The sequence below is a fragment of the Gigantopelta aegis genome, chromosome 8, assembly GCF_016097555.1.
Source record: "Gigantopelta aegis isolate Gae_Host chromosome 8, Gae_host_genome, whole genome shotgun sequence".
Lineage (NCBI taxonomy): Eukaryota > Metazoa > Mollusca > Gastropoda > Neomphalida > Peltospiridae > Gigantopelta > Gigantopelta aegis.
The window spans coordinates 46,391,873-46,411,132 of record NC_054706.1 but is presented as its reverse complement, the minus strand read 5'-3'; the positions used below and the strand labels follow the sequence as shown (position 1 = coordinate 46,411,132).

At 35.5% G+C, this 19,260-nt stretch overlaps 1 protein-coding gene and 1 long non-coding RNA gene across 2 annotated transcripts in view; one reads left to right on the top strand and one right to left on the bottom strand.

Annotated features, from left to right (window-relative positions):
- LOC121379138 overlaps positions 1–19,260 on the top strand; it is a 30,753-nt gene that overhangs the window by 6,294 nt on the left and 5,199 nt on the right. The window contains exon 2 of the long non-coding RNA XR_005958808.1: positions 3,704–3,807. This is a non-coding gene — a long non-coding RNA (uncharacterized LOC121379138). The remainder of the gene's footprint in view (positions 1–3,703; positions 3,808–19,260) is intronic.
- Positions 2,943–19,260, bottom strand: part of LOC121379137 ((E3-independent) E2 ubiquitin-conjugating enzyme UBE2O-like) — a 30,960-nt gene continuing 14,642 nt past the window's right edge. The window contains exons 12-20 of the mRNA XM_041507624.1: positions 17,739–17,875; positions 15,840–17,128; positions 13,506–13,606; positions 10,207–10,269; positions 9,649–9,852; positions 8,202–8,259; positions 6,024–6,145; positions 5,164–5,243; positions 2,943–3,977 (exon numbers count right to left, since the gene is read on the bottom strand). Of these exons, the coding sequence (XP_041363558.1) occupies positions 3,641–3,977; positions 5,164–5,243; positions 6,024–6,145; positions 8,202–8,259; positions 9,649–9,852; positions 10,207–10,269; positions 13,506–13,606; positions 15,840–17,128; positions 17,739–17,875 (2,391 nt within the window). The 3' untranslated portion in view covers positions 2,943–3,640. The remainder of the gene's footprint in view (positions 3,978–5,163; positions 5,244–6,023; positions 6,146–8,201; positions 8,260–9,648; positions 9,853–10,206; positions 10,270–13,505; positions 13,607–15,839; positions 17,129–17,738; positions 17,876–19,260) is intronic.

Here is a 19,260-nt window from a genome sequence, read left to right as displayed (position 1 = left end):
GTAATCCAATCAAAAGAACTAATAAAATCCAAAACCCAAACATCAACATTAAATTTTTTTTAAAGAAAATTCTAAATCATACTATCCCAAACAGCAATGATATCTAAGTTAATTTAAATGATACAATTTTTTTTTTTTGTTACTAAAAAATTAATAAATAAATAAATAAAATAAATAATACACATAATCCGTACCCATATATCTAAAACAAAAGCTCCTTTTAAAAAAACAAAAGTAGAAAAGAAAACCCCTCTAATCCCACAAAAACGTAACCTGGGAATAAAACTGAAAAAGAAAAGACACATGTAAGTAACTCCAACTGACTACATATACTGCAGTCAATACCTGAACCAGATTTTTACTGATATATTAACAAATGTAGACCATGATCCGTTTGTAATTAAATCAAGAATGAACAGCTTACAACCCTACACACAAAGCACAATGAGAACTACACACAATTAAATATCTCGCCCATCACAACCTGGTTTCTTCTCGTTTGTTAAATTACAATGAAAAATGTTATCAACACCCACACATACCATTATGACCTAAATTTCTATAATCTTCGGCTTTCTATTTACACAAAACGTAAAACAGATCTAAATGCAAAGTTAATGTAATCTCACCACCGGAAAAGGTAACATCTCGATCTCACCTTCTTCCACTTTTGGCGAACATGTCTTGAAATGCAGGTATTACCAAAGATAATGTCTTGTTATTAATAATGATAGATTGTCGCATGCAGAAACGTTTTATAAATTGTTTTCAGATCATTCCTATTTCAAATGTGTGCAATGTGTACTTCTTTTTTTTTATGGAAAAAAACCCACATTGCATAATGTCATAGCAATATTGCACTTATTGGTGGCTACTAGGAAATTAGCCCTACATCTGAATACTGTACTCATGTGAAAAAAAATGACAGAACATCTCTTACATTCATAAACAAACTCCTGAACCGATTTGGCCTCGGTTATTTTGCAAAACATCTGTGATTTCTTTCCTTAGCCATTTTTGTCATTATCATTTGATTGTCAAAACATAATAAATGTGTGCATAAAGTGAATCAAGTTCAAACTTGATATGTAAGTGATGTCAGCAAACTTATAAAGCTGATATACCTTTAATCCACGACAGAACATGATGGTACCAGCATTTTGGCTTCATATTCAATCAATATTGCTGATATTACCATAATTTATATGATGTATTTGCCTGATGGTACAAATTCTAGTTTTATCTCTTAAACGTGAGATTGTCTTTAAATATGAGTGGGAGGGAACATACTGACATATAAATGATGCTATCTGTTCAATAGCAGGCTTAGCTCTGGGTGTCTTTAAATATGAGTGGGAGGGAACATACTGACATATAAATGATGCTGTCTGTTCAATAGCAGGCTTAGCTCTGGGTCAACAGAACATTTTACTAAATTATCTATTAACTTTTAAAAAATTGCACAAAAACAATTATTTTCTAAACATGAAATGATTTCACTAAATTAAAATAAAATTCACTAAATGTTTATAAAAACGTAGCAAGTGCCAGAGCTAGCCCTGAATATAGATATAAGAATTAGTTTTATGATAAATAAAAACGCCCTAATCTAAAAGGCCCTACTGAATAGCTCACATAACATAAATATTAATATTTTCACATATTTTATACAATCCTATTCTAGGATTCCAATTAAATTAAATTTAGTCTTTAGTAACCAAAATGACATCATTTAGCAAGCTACACAATAAAAATAAACTCATCTACTGAACAGTTTCAATGTAACATTGCTACTGGAAAATATTTGGTTGTTGATTATGAGTGCATCTGACTTAAGTTTGAATAAAATAAATTTTATTTTTATAAAAGAAACTTAAAAAAAAAATTGGATCTACATAGTAATTATGGTAAAAAAAAAAAATTCTGATATTTATTGGGTATAAAGCCAAAATGATGATGTCACAAACATTAATGTGGATAATCATTCAGGGTTTGGACTGAGCTTGGTCAACATGCCTAATGCAAGTTAGACTCAGCTAATGTATTTCAAGGTTTATTTGCCAAGCAGCTAATTTTAAAAATGAATAATAATTAACTTTGATTTTGTTTGGCTATGTATTTTCAAAGTACATTTGCCAAACTGATAATATTTTCTGTTAAGTTTACAGATTTCACAAGCATATTATGACATGGCTTGACCTGCTTTCAAAGCAAAACTGGAGCGAAGTTTATAATTTTTATGTCATGGTCATTCTGTTTAACAAAATATAGAGAATTTAAAGAAAACTTGTGTTTTTCAAGAGTGTACAAGAGTTCATTAGATAGTTTGACAAAAGCCACACAAATACACAAAGACAAAATATTTGTTGCAATGGCATATTATCTAGAAAGATAAAATACTGGACTAGTGGAATGAGCAATCAACATTAAGTACAGTGAGAAGACATCTCACAGTATCACAGATATTTGCACTCTACTCTACACTTGTGTGTTTTCTAAACTGTCCATGGATAACTTCAAGTTTGATAAACATAGCTTGAAAAGAATTATTAAAGGCATACTGTCACGGATTTAAGGACTTTATTTCTCTAAAGATGGATAATAAATAAAAATTACATTAATTGTTGGAAACCAAATCTAGCTATCGCATCGCCGTAACTGAACTATGATGGAGTGAAATCCATGTTATCCTCTCAGCAATTTTAGTTTGTGAATTATGGACCATTGCCATAATTCATTTATTTTTACAAAATGTCATTAAAAACCATTAATAAATGGAGTATGGTGGTTATGAAGATGGTTCAATGAAGTACATTTAGGAACAAATCAAATTATTTTTGTTCAGGTAATACTTTGTTAGACCATTAAATAGGTCAGTGGTCTGTGACAATATGCCTTTAATATTCCAAATGAAAGAAATGTATTTTTTTTGTGGAACATACTTCTGTGGTATATTTTTATTACATAAACCATCCACATTAACTGCTTGCTGTAGCATACAATTCCTCAATATCCTTTAAATATATTTGCTAATTTACCTTGCACAAAACTAAAGAAAACTTGGATCATTTTCTTTTGTCATGAATACTTATCTTGACTTTTGACCTGCTGGGTTTTGTTTTCACTGCTACCATGGGTCTGAGGTTGGGTTATGTATGAAAAGAAATGTCTTATTCTTCATCTCTCTGTTAGAAAGTATTAAAATACACGATAACAGACTTATATGAAGGTAGCTGATGATAACTGTTGACAGCAACAACTCATGAGTTTATTACAACTGTACTTGACAACCGTTGTGTTTTTATTGTGCATTAGCGAATAATGTTACAACATGGTGAGAGGAGATTGTAGTTTTGAATATCCAAAAACAAAAGATTCTTTTGTTAGAAGCTGCAAAAGTATTACAGCTATTATTATTGCTGTCAGTTGTAGCTAAAATATTTTCAATCATGAAATATGCCCAGTATGATCTTTTTCATTTCTTTGTTTTGATGATTGACTTTTTTCATCTAAAATGCATTGTCGTTGTTTACTCAAACTCAAGTTATTCATATCACATTACTAGGAATACACACAAAGTGAGTTTAAATACGATCAAGGAATTCCTAAAAACCCAAAAACAACTCTATAAACCAAACTGTCATACAGTTACTGGCTCAATTTCATCCAAAACCTTTCTGAACTGTGCCAATTGTTTTTTCAGAGTCAGCCGAAATCCTCTCGACACTGGAAGTAATGGAAAGTCAGGTTCGGCAATTTTATCTTCTTCGTCTGAAGTGGAAACACAAGGAGCGTTTGTATCATCAGGTAGTTTTGTTTCATTGGTCGTCAAGCCTGGCACGTGGTTTTGGTGTTCGTGTTCCGCCGTGTTAATACTGTTAGGGGATGTCTCATCATTTGGTTTTGACAAACTCTGGGTTTCTTCTTTCGTTTTCTTGTCCGACACCTTCATCCAAGCCTCCAGCTGTTTAATAATTCTACAATTTAAAAAATAAATAAATAAAACAATTAGTTTACACTGCCTAAACCAGTTCAGTAAAGTTCATTAGGGACGTAGCTCTGTGGTAAAGCATTCGCTCGATGCGTGGTCGGTCTGGGATCGATCCCCATCAGTGGGCCCATTGGGCTATTTCTCGCTCCAGCCAGTGCACCGCGACTGGTATATCAAAGGCCGTGGTATGTGTTATCCTGTTTGTGGGATGGTGCATATAAAAGATCCCTTGCTGCTAATCGAAAAGAGTAGCCCACGAAGTGGCGACAGCGGGTTTCCTCTTTCAATATCTGTGTGGTCCTTAATCATATGTCTGACACCATATAACCGTAAATAAAATGTGTTGAGTGCGTCGTTAAAACATTTCTTTCTTTCTTTCTTTCTGTCACAAAGAACACTGACATACTAAGCATAACAACATTTGAAATATTGCCAAAAACATTTCTGTATTTGCGTTTCATAATCTCTGAACAAACATTATGTCATCCAACATGTATATTTATCTTCTTACACACCCGTTGGTGAGAACATCATTTGTTATTTTTGATAACACATATACGTGCGATAACATTTTAAAGATATACGACTGCTGCTCCTAGGTGATGACCAGGTGACCAATACCATACCATCCAATGAAAAAAACAGAATGGTAGAATCGATCACTCTGTGACATACAAGTTAACCTGAAATTGACTTGTCTGTGACGCACAAGTTAATTATAAGCGCAACGGCCATAAGTAGGTTTTCGTTGGAAAAGGCATTTAAATTAATTTTAAAACTGTTTTTCCAATATATCTAAGAAATAGAATACAACATTCGTGTCATTTAGATACGATTTATCTTACAACTTGTTGTTTAAAAATTTATCCAACTTGGTTTCACTCATTAGATACGTTTTAAAACAACTTGTTTAAGATAAATGGTATCTAACAGCCACTCATGTAGTATTCTCTATTTAAATGGCATAAAAGCAAGAGAGAACATTGTAAATATGAAAAGAAAACAATGTTATCTCAGAAAACACAAAAAAAACCTATATTTTCTCCTTGTCCCATTCACATTATATCGTGTCAGACAGTCTCATACAATACATAAATCAAAATAAGATGTAATTTGTTGTTGTTTTTAATAACAGTGAGTGATGCATTAATCCAACTTTAAAAAGGGAATACCTTGGTCCAAACGTTGCCAAGTGTTTCCAAGTCTCTTTCTCAAATACCTTGGGAGGTTTCCTGGCCATGTTCGTCAAAGACTGAAAATACATTGTTATTATAAAATCAGTAAATAAATTGTCAACTAAAAATGCATTATTCTTTTATTCCCATCAAATGATACTAAAGACATTGCAGACAGTAATAACATTTCAATATATCGCGCCCACTTTAAAAATAATATTATAAATCAGTTGAAGTATGGCTATTGTAGTTATTTAGGCAACACAAATGTCAAAGTTAAAACATTCATGGTTGAAAAGATACTAAGCAGACTAAAATCTTTGTGATTTTCAATCCTCATTCCCAACTAGAAGCATTTTTCATGAGTCTGCAACATGTATGCTAGGGGGAAGAGGGTCAATGCAAATATAACACATTTTTATAACTCCACCCTCCACTTCCATAAAAATATTCTATACAAAATCCATGTTTTTGATGTACGCTTTTTAGGTCAGGGAATAAGTGTACCAAAAACCAACAGATAGTCTGTATGACAAGATTTATATTTGGGTATATGTAATGTATGTATGTATGATTTTATAAAATTTAAGTTTAAAAAAAAAAAAAGAGGTTTGATTGATGGCGCCATGGCACCATGTCCACCGCCTCTCTCCAACCCATCTACCCTGCCTATGTCACTGCTTGGTTAATAAAGTTCTGTAAATAGCTCCATTAGAGTTCTTGACTTTTTAACAACTCAAAAAACAATGAATATTTATGACTGAAATAAGCTAAAGACAAAAATAAAGCAACTACTTCAGGTACTCCACGTTTGATGCCAGGGGACAGAAACCGAAGACAATAAAACATGATATCACCTGAATGAGTTTCAAAATGGCCATCTCGTTGTACATGCGGCTGTTTTCCGCAGCTTGCGTTGTGCCACGCTGTTTCTCGTATCCTGCCTCGTTGTAGTATGGCTCGGACACCAGTATCAAACCTGAAACACAGCACAACCACGTTATCAGGCATACTGCAGATGTGGGAAACAACCCAGTTATCAGGGCTTCTAGATTATGGTTGCCTCACTCCCATGGCTAGTGATATTCAATGTTGGGCTAGTAAATAACTACTATCTCCATGCCCGACGGCTAGTGAAAAAAAAAAAGGTTTTCAAATGCTGCATTTAAGTCTATTTTGTAAAAATGAATATTCTGTCCCACCCCCCACCTCCACCAACGAATGGTTTTTAAGCTCTATTCAGGTCTTTAGGTAACATATTCGATATTCTTACTAGTAAAATTGTGTTTACTTAAAGTACAGCTAGTAAATTTTTAATTGTGGCTAGTAATTTTTTTTAATTACTGATCCCAGGGCTAGTGGATTTTTATGAAAATTCTAGAAGCCCTGCCAGTACCAACCAACATTCATTAGTCCACCAGATTTTCTACTATAGTCCTTCCATAGCTGCCAACATTTAAAAACGGGAAAGAGTAATCATTTTCGCGTGAATTGTGACCCGTCGTATAAACCCTTTTGCTGTGTAAAATATCCAGATATTTGTTTATGAATTGTTTTATCTCTGGCCTCAACGCCATGGGCAACAGAAAAATCAACACGACATAAAGTGCAAAATGCACTAGTATTTCTAACAGAACTGGCCTTCAAAACAGGCCACTCATTGCTGTAGTCCTGTTTATACTTCTGTACTACTTTTGGCTTTTTCTGAGCTTTGCACAGTTCATATGGCTCTGATCGTTGGCGTTTTTTCGACATCTTTACAAAATGGCGTCGTTTCACAAGCTATGTCTATCCCGAAATGCGTTGCGCGCGCAAAAAAACTTCCATGCGCGGCTAGTTGGGCGAGTCCAATTTATGTGATTCGTAGGGGTGGTAGGTTATTACAAAAAAAAAAAAAATAACCCCAGGAAAACGCGGATTTGCCGTAATCTTTCAGATTACGGGCGTAATGGCGTAATGGCGTAATAAAAGATGGAAAATCGTAATGAATCCACATAAATTGTAATGGTTGGCAGCCCTGGTCCTTCCCATGGGAAACGCCTTTTTTCATACTATGGAATTTACTATAAGTTATTTATTTCTTAGTTGATTGTTTTCTAAATTGCACACAAATGTTGTTGTTGGTTTTTTTTATTCCAAAACATTTTTACTTTTCTTCTTACATCAGAGCAAACTGAAAGTATTTACAAAAAACTAAGTATTTACAAAAAACATAGTATCATAAAATTTAATACAATCTTCACTTAAAATGAGATCAATGACAGTCACTTTTTGCACCCTTGTTTTGGCTTCGTACACAATAAATATAACATATCTTAATGTAATTTCACTTAAATACTATTTCGTAATAATGTTTTTCTTCAAACACAGAGGACATATAGATCGGACTTTAAACCTTTAGACCTTCATTCAAAATTTTATGTCGAATTTTTTTTTTTTTAATATTATTAAATAGTCCGATTCTCTCTTCTTTCTCTTATTTATTTTTGGATTGTCCTTCTAAAATGCTCCAAATTATATAAATATTCGGTCGAGCAGTCAATTCTTTTTATTTTTGGTTTGTAACTTTTTTTCTTTTTTTTAATTCTATTAACTTTTTTACTAATTGCTATTTTCTAAATTCTGCCCATTTTCAACTCTAACCCCCCCCCCCATCCCGAGTCAGGCCACCGATCTTATCAGAGGTCGAACTCTAGTGGTATATGGACACATTAAACTAGCTATCTATCTATCTATTTATCAAATACAGACAGGCACTTTAGTCATTCTCAAAAAAACACATTTTCAATAGCAATTTTTATTGGAATTTTCCTTTGTTCTAAATACTAAGGTCATTCAAATTACGGCCCTAAAGGCATTGGAGCATATGACGAGAGTACTGAGGCAATTTGCTGCATGGCCACTGTTACATTCGAGCTCTGAAATATATAAAATTGTTTTTAAAAATAGTACCGGTACTATTATTCCACTCTCTCTTGTCCGAGATAAAAACAAACTATTTCCTAAGTGACATCAAAAATAAAAAGAATACAAACCTTGAATGGAAATTAGTACTTGCAGAAGATTAGATTTTGCAGTCCAGACCTCATTGTCCTAAAAAAAATCAGAAGAACCAACCATAAAATAACCAAAAATATACAAGACAGTTTTTCGAGGGGCTACAACTACAACTGCTACTGACAAAAAATATCATGTTTTTAGCAGCCCACTGATACAATATATCAAATTCAGAATGCTTTTCTGCATAGCATGAAATTCCCATATGTTAAGCCATTATATTTCAACACAAGAAAAGATTGGAACATAAAACTAAGCAACTAAAGAATTTTAGTAAGTGGTTTCAGATTTAACATTGCAAAAACATTTCTAGGTAATTTATTCAAGGCATGAATTTTATCACAGAACAGTTGGCTGTAGTTGATTCTTATCTTAACATCTTTACAGAAATGATACATGGAATAGTCATTATTTGATCAATGTCCCCAGCAAGTCAAAACACATGGCACTTAATAAACAGAGTCTAGTGTGAGAAGAAACCCACTGCAATCACAAAGGCTACTCTTTTTCTTTCTTTTTTTTTACTAGTAGTGTCTTTTATTGACAATTTTCCTCAAAAACAGAACAAATATACCTGCAATATCAAGTTACAAAAAGTATTAGTCACAAAGCACTGGCAACTCACTGGGTTCATCGTGAATGGCGGGGTAACTCAGTGCAAAAGAACTTGCCCATGACTACAAGACCAAAGGTCATTTTATGTGCTGACCTCTCTATATGAAAGGTCCCTTGATGCTGCTACTTGGTAGGGGTAGGCTATGCGATGACAGGGTCTTTCCTTTCTCACTCACTAGACTAAGAGTCAAGATAATCATGTTCAAAGTTACCTTTATAATGAAATTGTTAACTATGAGCTATAGTTTTAATATATTTACTGTACACTTGGAATTCCACTAACAAGCAAAAAGTACTGTTCACACTTTTGCTTTTATGTAAAGTATTTTACAAAATACCTATACTATTGGAAAACAAGGATGACGTATTGGTATTCTCACTTGATGTCATTCTAGATCATTTTCAGTATCTACACTACACGGCAGACGTGGACAATTGCACAAATTACATCACTATTCAAGGGAGTTAACTCATGGTTCTTTTTTTTCTCTTTTGTTTTTAGCCTAAAGCAATTTTGAAGCAGGATTTTGAATAATTTATATATAATGGATATTTTTGAAGCAGGATTTTGAATAATTTATATACAATGGAAATATCCTTTATTGGAAATGAAACATGTAATGATCATCTCCTGATATTGGACTTAAACTTGGAAGAATTTTTTTTTTAAGTCTGGTTTTAACTTAACCTTTAAAGCACCAAACTGATCATGTACATGTGTTGAGCTATATCCAACTCCACAAACACAGTATTACACATGCCACACACATTACATCATCCCAATTTATTTGTGAAGCTGTAATTTAATACCTTTCCTGCCCATGTTCCAAGAAGACTGACGCACACTTTGCCATCGTCATAGAGGTTTGGGTTAAGTCTGTCCATACAGTACGAGTAATAATGAAACACTGGTGGTGAACTTGGGTAGTCCGAGGGCAGCTGAACATCAAAGAAAAATAGACCGTCTTCATAAGGAGTCTTCTTTGGGCCCACAATCATAATGGAGAAGAGATCCTAAAAATATAATTTACAAATTAGACATACATTAAAAATAATAATTAAGATTTTTTTTAATTAACTGAATTTAAATTAAGACATCATTATTACTTTTGTTTAACACTGATTATATGAATAATTTTTTTTTTTTTAAATATTATAAGCTTTGCAATTGTTAAATAAAATGCATATTTTTAAATAACATTCAGAATATCAGCATAGGCTGACCACAAAAATAATCAACAACAAAACAGCAGAATATATGATGAAAATGATAGTGGGCAAAAAACATGGCAAATGTTTATGATTAAAACTGTCACATATATACATTTTTCTTTCACACTTATCCATTTCCTTATCATAGCAACATACCAATCTGTCTGCAAAACACTTCACCAGGATCCCAGATGGCAAACTTGTCTGGAGTAGTTTTAACTGAAAATATTAAACACCGAAAAAACTTAATGTTTTAACTTAATTCATGTTAATGCATGATTGAAAATTCTGAACTCAATCTGTATTATAAATGTGAGGCATTGCAATGATATCTATCAAACAAGTGATATATATGTTCTCCATATACTTACTTATTAAATTTGGTTCGTTTACGGTGCACAGCCTATTTTCATGCATTTTACAGGTGGCGCTTCGAACTGTGTAAAGAGGTCTGTTGGACAGTATTTTTGTTTTCATACTTTTTGTGGATTTTAAAATTTTGTATTATTTAATAATAATATGATTAATTAAACTAAATTTTTATTTATATTTCCCCCTTTTCATGGGCTCCTTCGCAAAATAAAAATTGACTCTATTCCGACTATAGTGTTGGGTATTATACTTATACAACTGAGGTGAGATGCTTTTCGCCAATGTTTGGTAGACTAGTTTTCATGCTGCACGTTAAACCGAATAACCTCTTCGAGAATCAGTCGAAACTGTTCACAAACACTTGGAACATCTGCCACCGCTCTGCTCATAGAAATGAGCTGGCATATAAAGGTGCTGCTCGAGCGATAAAGTTATATCAGAAGTAGATGCACTGCTATCGAAACAGTCTCCTCAATAGGAGCAATCTGAAGGAAGCATTTGATGCACTTAGGGAAACGCATTGTATCCCGAGCAGAGTCTGAGGCACACAGTGGATCCCTCATACCTCAAGAGCAATACAAAATGTGTTAAAGGGATATACGGGTCTTGTAACACATTTGTCACAAATGGTCAACCCAGATGTTCCTGGTCGGAGGACGGAGCAACATGAGAAAGCTAGGAACTATTACAAATTGCTGTATTCCAAGGATGTAATTACTTCCTTCACTTTCTAGCCGACTTGATGTCTGCTTTGAGTGATGTATCAATGGTCTTCCAGCAAAAGGGTAGCACAGTTGCAGAAACCAATTATGAAATACATGTGTGCAGGGAAATCACTGAAAAGTATAAATAATAAGGACGGATTATTGGCAACAGCCAATTTCATAGTGAAACACTTGAAGAGCCATCATGAAGACCCTCAGTGATAGATCCGAGGAGGGGGCTGATGGGGGGATAGCAGCAGTAGCAAACGCCAACATAAAATTGGGGCCAACATGTCGGAATCAAGATAACAAAGATATCAAAGTAGAAACCCTTGTGAATGCATTTGGACAGATTATCAATTCTTCTGGACTGGACAGCTCCAAAGTGGAAGCAGAATGGACCAAACTGAAAAGTCTTGTCTACACAAGCTACGCACTTGTGAAGAAGCTCTCCTGGGAAGAGATCAACCTGTCATTTGGGGAGCAGTACCCTAACATCCTGAGTCTAATCGATATGATCCTAACACTGCCTGCATCTTCAGCCTATGCTGAAAGGGGCTTCTCACACATGAAATATGTGAAATCAGACTGGAGCAGTAGACTGACGGCCAAACATCTCTCGGATCTAATGGCCGTTTCGCTTGAAACTGAAGATGTCAAACAGTTAGATCAGTCAGTAGCAGTAAACCACTGGAACAAAGCCGGACCTAGGAGCAGGAGACCTGGGGCCTAATTCACTAAACTCTCGCAACTTTGCGATCTCACAGTGCAATGCTAAAAGACCCCAGACTTTAACTGTGATGTACACCACCTAGAGGAGGAATCTGTGAGGACGATTTCCATGAAGAAAATATTGAAAAAATCCTGAATGATTTGATGGTTTAATTTGTATTCAGTATTCAACAAATGTTGGATAAAGGTTAATGTTAAATGTTAATTTCCCCTTTATATCTGGCAATATAACTTCTACTCTTAACTTTTGGTACCTACAGATTACAACTTTGGTATACCTTAGGGAGTGATAATTGTATGTCGATTTGAAATAATACCATACTATAACATTTCTGGCACAGAAGTTGTTCCATCAGGATTATGAAAAAAGGAAGGAAATGTTTTATTTAACAACACACTCAAAATATTTTATTTACGGTTACATGGCGTCAGACATATGGTTAAGGACCATACAGATATTGAGAAAGGAAACCCGCTGTCGTCATTTCAAGGGCTTCTCTTTTCGATTAGCAGCCAGGGATCTTTTATATGCACCATCCCACAGACAGGATAGTGCATACCATGGCCTTTGTTACACCAGTTGTGGAGCACTGGCTGGAATGTGAAATAGCCCAATAGCCCAACAGATCGATCGCATATCAGGTGAGCGTTGTACCACTGAGCGATAATCCTATCAGGATTATGATGTTTTGAGACTTCTGGAGGCTTTCAAAACATTTTATGGATGCCATTACAGTGTCTCTAAATACAATGCAATATGGGTGGTTTACGAATGATGTAACGACATGCAAAGGATTTCCTGGGGAATCAACCATGACCTTGCCAAAGAACCTATTCGACTGCCGTGTGAAGAGATACGACTGATCAACATAATGATTTTGTTGTTTAGTTTCAGTAAGTTAAAAATATCTCAGTTCATTTCAGAATACAATGCATAGTTATCCTTGAAGATAATTTTCCAGCTATGATGAAAAATTAATGATATATTTACAAGGCCATTCTTAACTTGGTAGCCATTGTAACATGGTTTTAACTAATGGAACCAATTTAATTAATACAATTATATATTAATTTTAATATTACATTTCTTTGTTTAGAATAATAATTTATATCAATTGTGTTGTGATCATCATAATGTTTGTAATATATGTAATTGTGATCTTTTAAAAAGCTTTGTTAGACAAACATGTGACAAAGGCTGCAAAGCTTGGAATGTCCATTAAGGAAATGTAAAAATTATCAACTTCAAAAACAACATTATTTCACTTGCATTCATTTTATTATATATGCATTGTCCATTATATGAAGTCAAAGATACACAATATTGGTAATGTGCATTTCTAAAATAGCTTAATGAATTTTCCTGGAGACTAGTAACTTTTCTAGGCTACTAGTCCATCAGGCCAGTGAAACTATTTCTTAATTTCCATCCCTGCAGTGTAAGTGAGGAGAATAATGTGGCCATTAACCTGACAAAGATACAATACTTAGCAGAAACAGGATTTATGTAAAGCAGGCTTCTATTCGAGGCAAATCTCTATTTATTTCATGACGTTATGAGACCAACCCACCCCAATCAACGCAGGGCTCTATTTAAGGATTTACGGTATGTGTTTCTGCATTTATTACTGTCCACCGACTACCTACCTCTCTACTGACTGCTGTGTGGAAAGCTTTGGGAGCTGTAGAAACATGCTCGTTCCCGTAGAATCTGTGGCACAGTAGAACCTCATCAACCAGCTCAAAACCTAAAAGGCCAACACATTTTGAATAAGGTTAGGCACCGATCTATGTTGGCTTGTCTATTCAGAACAGAGTTAATGATTAGCAAGTCATTAAAATGAAGGAATGTTTAACAACATGCTAATCAAATCAGCTACTACTATCAAAGATCACTATAATAATGACTTATGACCCAGGGCTAGCTCTGGGTGTGCAAAACATTTCGCCAAATTGTCTATTAAACAGTAAAAATTGCAGAAATCAACAGTTATTTTTCCAAAAAATGTCAATTATTACATGAAATTATTTCGCCAAATTAAAATAAAATTCGCCAACTGCTTTCAAAATTCACTATTGGCGAATTTTGTGAGTGCCAGAGCTAGCCCTGTGACCAATATCAATATAAAAATTCAAAAGTTAAATCCAGTGATCATCGCAACTCATTCTGGGTCAGAATTGGGATGCAATCCAACATATACACCTGGCTAACATATAGTAGTCTTGTAACAATATATGTACCACCGGTTTTGTATCATCATATAGAATTTCACATTCACACAAACTAGACAAAACGGCTGCAATATTGTAGGTTCAGTTTTCTGTGGACCTGAAATTAAATGTGTAATATATACACACACACACACACACACACAATATCTTGCCTGCTCCCAGTGGCAGAAAGTTCACTATTATTTGCACATGAAAACGAGTGTAGTATTCTATATCTATCAGGCGTAAAGCCTGTGGTTTAACCTCATTTAAGTGTCATAAGGATTCCCTGTTTGCAAATCTTTAGAGCCCACCACCAACCCAGCAAGCCCTGCCAAATATCTCCAGTAGAACAGAAGATATGCTAAATATTTTGCATGAAACCATGGAAAAGATCGCTATTCAAGACTGTGGTTTCCCAGGATTTTGAGATACCGTATATCTTCGCCTGTAAGTCGATCTCGGCTATAAGTCGAGTCCCTAATTTCAAGCCCTGAAAACGTATTTTTTTATTGACCCGTTTATAAGTCGACCCATGAAAAACTACTTATAAATATTGAAACATTTCTTATTTTCAGCACATAGGAACAATAATATTTGAACAAAAGAAAATTATTTTACAAACTTCGGTTTTCACGTTTTGTACATCGCATTATAGTCAGACTATTCCAATCAAACTATCATTATTACATAGCATCAAAACGAAATATTCCCTTAGTAGAGAGTGAAAGCTGTTTGACTGTTACTGTATAGTACTGTACAGATGGTTTTGTGCACAGACAACAACTTTATTTATAAACACTGACAACAGATCACTACGATAAAACTGAAAGTATCACGTTTTGCCGCCATATTAATACATGTAAGGAGGATAACTCTGGAAAGTACACTGGTTTTTGTACCAAATGATGTGTGTCCCTATTGCTCTAGATAGTGAACTGCAGAGATCAGTCTATTTTAAGGGTAAGCTCAGTAATATTCATGAAGTTAATCACCGCCAAAACATTGTTTGAACAACCATTAATGCCAGTGACCAGATTTCAAAATAAACTCAGGCAACAGGTAGTTAGTATTGTTTACATTTTTACTATTAGTGATGACTGTTAATTTAACTAAGTGGACTGTTGTCTTGGCATGTGAGTGAGATCGTACGCCTTTTCGCATAACCAAAACCGTTCTAATGCCAAAAAAAAAAAAGGTTATAAAAAATAAATGTGTCAAATTAACATATTTGAGTATAAATACATGGCATACTTCAACAATAAAACTTGTAAAATAATCCCCAAAACAGTAATATTTTTTGGTGAAATTTTTTTACCCTCATATAAGTCGACCCCCCAAGTTATAAAATAATTTTTGGATGAAAAAAATTCGACTTATAGGCGAAGATATACGGTATATGTTGAGTGTGTCATTTCAAAGAAAGAATCAATGTAATTTGTACAAATAATTTTTACGAGCCATGCAGACTCGTATGCTAGCCAATCTAGAGTCCTGTATGATTTTCGCAAGCCTCGGGTTCCCAGACTCTCCTCAAAATTGCACACTGAACCTCTATATCACAAAGATCAGTAGGTCAGCGGAATGCAAATGGTTTGGGAGAGGGGGTACCTAAAAGGTTAAAAACGAAGTAAAATGTTTCTTATTGAAATCCACCCCAGTAAAATTGTGAAAACGAAAACAAAAATAATCTCAAATAAATGGCAGGTAATCAAATTAAGACTGGTAAATTTATTAAAAAAGGTCTTGTTCTTAAATGTTTAATATTACCTTTAACAACCATTGAGTCTCTATCACAGTCTTGACTTTCCACCACACACGAGGCACCATTTTCTCTCGAAATATTGTCATCAACAAGCTGGGACTGGATATCGTGACACACACTCATGCCACCATCAACAAGCTCCTCAACCTTGTCAGAAACATCAGCACTGGCTTTAGAATGCTCATCTGTTTCGGGACAACATTCTGCCAACTCGTTAGTCTGAATTGGGACTTCTGTTCTTGTCATATCTTGTGTCTGATTTCCTTTATCACAATCAGAAGATTGTTCTAAAAAGCAGTGCGCTATCGTGGCTTTTTCACACTTCATGGCAGATGCTTGACACAGCTCAGTTTTATCAGCATCTCCATTTTCAGATTTAACAGCAGCGTCTCCATTTTCAGATTTAACAGTAGCTTCTCCACAAAGACGAGCACTGTCATCCTCCCCGTTTTCCACTTTAATTTCACTTATATACATGTCAGTTTGAGTACCACTCTCGGTCTGGCTAGCTGTTTTGTACTTGTTCATTTCATTCTGAAGTTTGACAACCCCATCGTGGAGCTTCCTTAAAACATTTATGCACAGCTCCCTGCTGGAACGATCATGCTGGACAGAGTTTGGACCAGCTTCCGTCTGCCGCGTTTCCTTTTTCCCCACCAGCTTCAAGGATGAGATATTCTGTGCAATACCACAAGCTCCATCAGTCTGATCCCCACTTGCACAGCAGTCGCCAGTGGACAGAGAACCCTCCTCATCTGTTACCGATTTTGGCACTCTATTGGGAGAGGTCAAATCTGAATCATCTTTACGTGACTGAACAGCATCTGATTTTGAAGCTGCACAACCATCCTGTTCTCTCAAAGACGTGCAATGATGCTGATCCCCCGATGGATTACAACCGCCATCATCTCCTGACAGACTAATAATAGGACTGATTTCACTTCCGAGACTAGAAACATTATTGTACCACGAAAGGTACAAGCTCTGGAAGCGATTGGAAATCTTCTTGTACTTCTCTCTCTTCCTCTCCGACTTGATGATGGCAATGAGATCGATGAGGTCCTCATCTTTGAAGAAGGACGTCTTCAGGGTCTTGTCGAGGTACTTGCAGGAGGAGTAGATCTGCAGGATTTCGCGGTACTGGCTGGTCAGGTTGGGCGTGCCCTCGTTGAGAAACTCGAACACCGTCTCGAGGTTGGCGAGATCAGAGGGAAGCTCCGACATGAGAGACTTCACGTCAGCATTCTGCTCCTCGTTCAGGAAAGGGATGCCCTTCTTCTCAACAGTGTCCCTGCTACAATGAACAAACGCATCAATGAATGGAGGGTTGGATGGGTGGGTGCATGGATGGATGGATGGATGGACTGTTGGGTGCTTTAGGTACATGGATGGATGGATGGATGGATGGATGGACTGTTGGGTGGTTTAGGTACATGGATGCATGGATGGATGGATGGATGGATGGATGGACTGTTGGGTGGTTTAGGTGCATGGATGGATGGATGGATGGATGGACTGTTGGGTGGTTTAGGTACATGGATGGATGGATGGATGGATGGATGGATGGATGGACGGACAGATAGATGGACAGAAGGATGGATGGATGGATGGATGGATGGAAGAATAAACAGACAAATGGACAAACAAATTAATAAATAGTTAATGATATTCCTGTGCAAATTATGAGTTGTGGTATAAATATAACAGAAACAAGAATTTTTAAAATGTGGATAAAAACATTTCTCATTAGTAAATGTAAATTTAAGTAAACTTTTAGTAGACATCTTACTAGACCAATGTTTAAGAAATAAGTATTCAAAAGGTGTATAATAATAATAATAGACTGGAATACTTTCTAAAACCTAAACATTTCTTTGATTATCATTAATTTAAACTGAACATACTCTTTGAACATTCCTTCTGGATCCATTATATCTTCTTCATCCTCAGTTTCCCATGATGCATCACTCTCTTCTTCCTCTTCGTCGTCGTCAGAAGATGAGTCAGACGAGTCCAGCTCAGAGTCGGAGAAATCTTCCAGCTGGAGGAATAAACAAAGAATTATACAATAAAAAAATATAGTAACATGAAAAATACTAATGATACTAGAACATAAGTATATACGGAAATAAAGTAAAAGTAAACTTTGTTTTATTTAACGCCACCACTAGAGCACTGATTTTTTATCTTATCATCGGCTATTGGATGTCAAACATATGGTCATTCTGACAGTTTTTTAGAAGAAACCCGCTGTTGCCACATAGGCTACTCTTTTACAACAGGCAGCAAGGGATCTTTTATCTGCGCTTCCCACAGGCAGGATAGCACAAACCATGGCCTTTGTTGAACCAGTTATGGATCACTGGTCGGTGCAAGTGGTTTACACCTACCCATTGAGCCTTGCGGAGCACTCACTCAGGGTTTGGAGTCGGTATCTGGATTAAAAATCCCATGCCTCGACTGGGATCCGAACCCAGTACCTACCAGCCTGTAGACCGATGGCCTAACTATGAAGCCACCGAGGCCGGTCGAGTATATAAGGAAGGAAATGTTTTATTTAATGACACAATTAACACATTTTATTTACGGTTAAATGGCATCGGACATATGGTTAAGGACCACATAGATATTGAGAGAGGAAACCCGCTGTCGCCACTTCATGGGCTAATCTTTTCGATTGGCAGCAAGGGATTTTTATATGCACCATCTCACAGACAGGATAGTGCAGCAAGGGATCTTTTATATGCACCATCCTACAGACAGGATAGTACATACCATGGCCTTTGTTACACCAGTTGTGGAGCACTGGCTGGAACGAGAAATAGCCCAATGGGCACACCGATGGGAATCGATTCTAGATCGACTGCGCATCAGACGAGCGCTGTACCACTGAGCTACGTCCCGCCTCAGAAGTATATAAATGCTATCAACCTATAAGTATTGCTTGGCACATTTTTAACAATCTTAATAAATAAAAGCTATCATTCACTCATTAAAAAACAAAGAAAACTGAAAAAAAAAAAAAAACCATGCATACATACAACCCCTACCCCCAAAACACCCACCACCAAATCAGCCTAGTATAAAATGTACCAAACTGAATGTTTAAAAACAAAAAACAAATTAACTTCTAAACATGCAATGCCAGTTTTGAAATTAAATAAGCATTCAAATATTAACCATCAACAGTTATGTCTTTGTCTGTGTGCAGGGTCAATGCAATAAAATTAATGTACATTAACAATTAATTTTTGAAAATGCTAATACTTATAAATACCGGTACCTATATTGCTAAATAAAATCAACACAGTGTAATTTGTTAATTTTCTGAATAGAAAAAGAATGAAAGAAATAAATTAACACTCATTCAAATTGAAGAGCTGGAAGCTTCACAAGTAACAGACACAATTGCAAAACCACGTACCA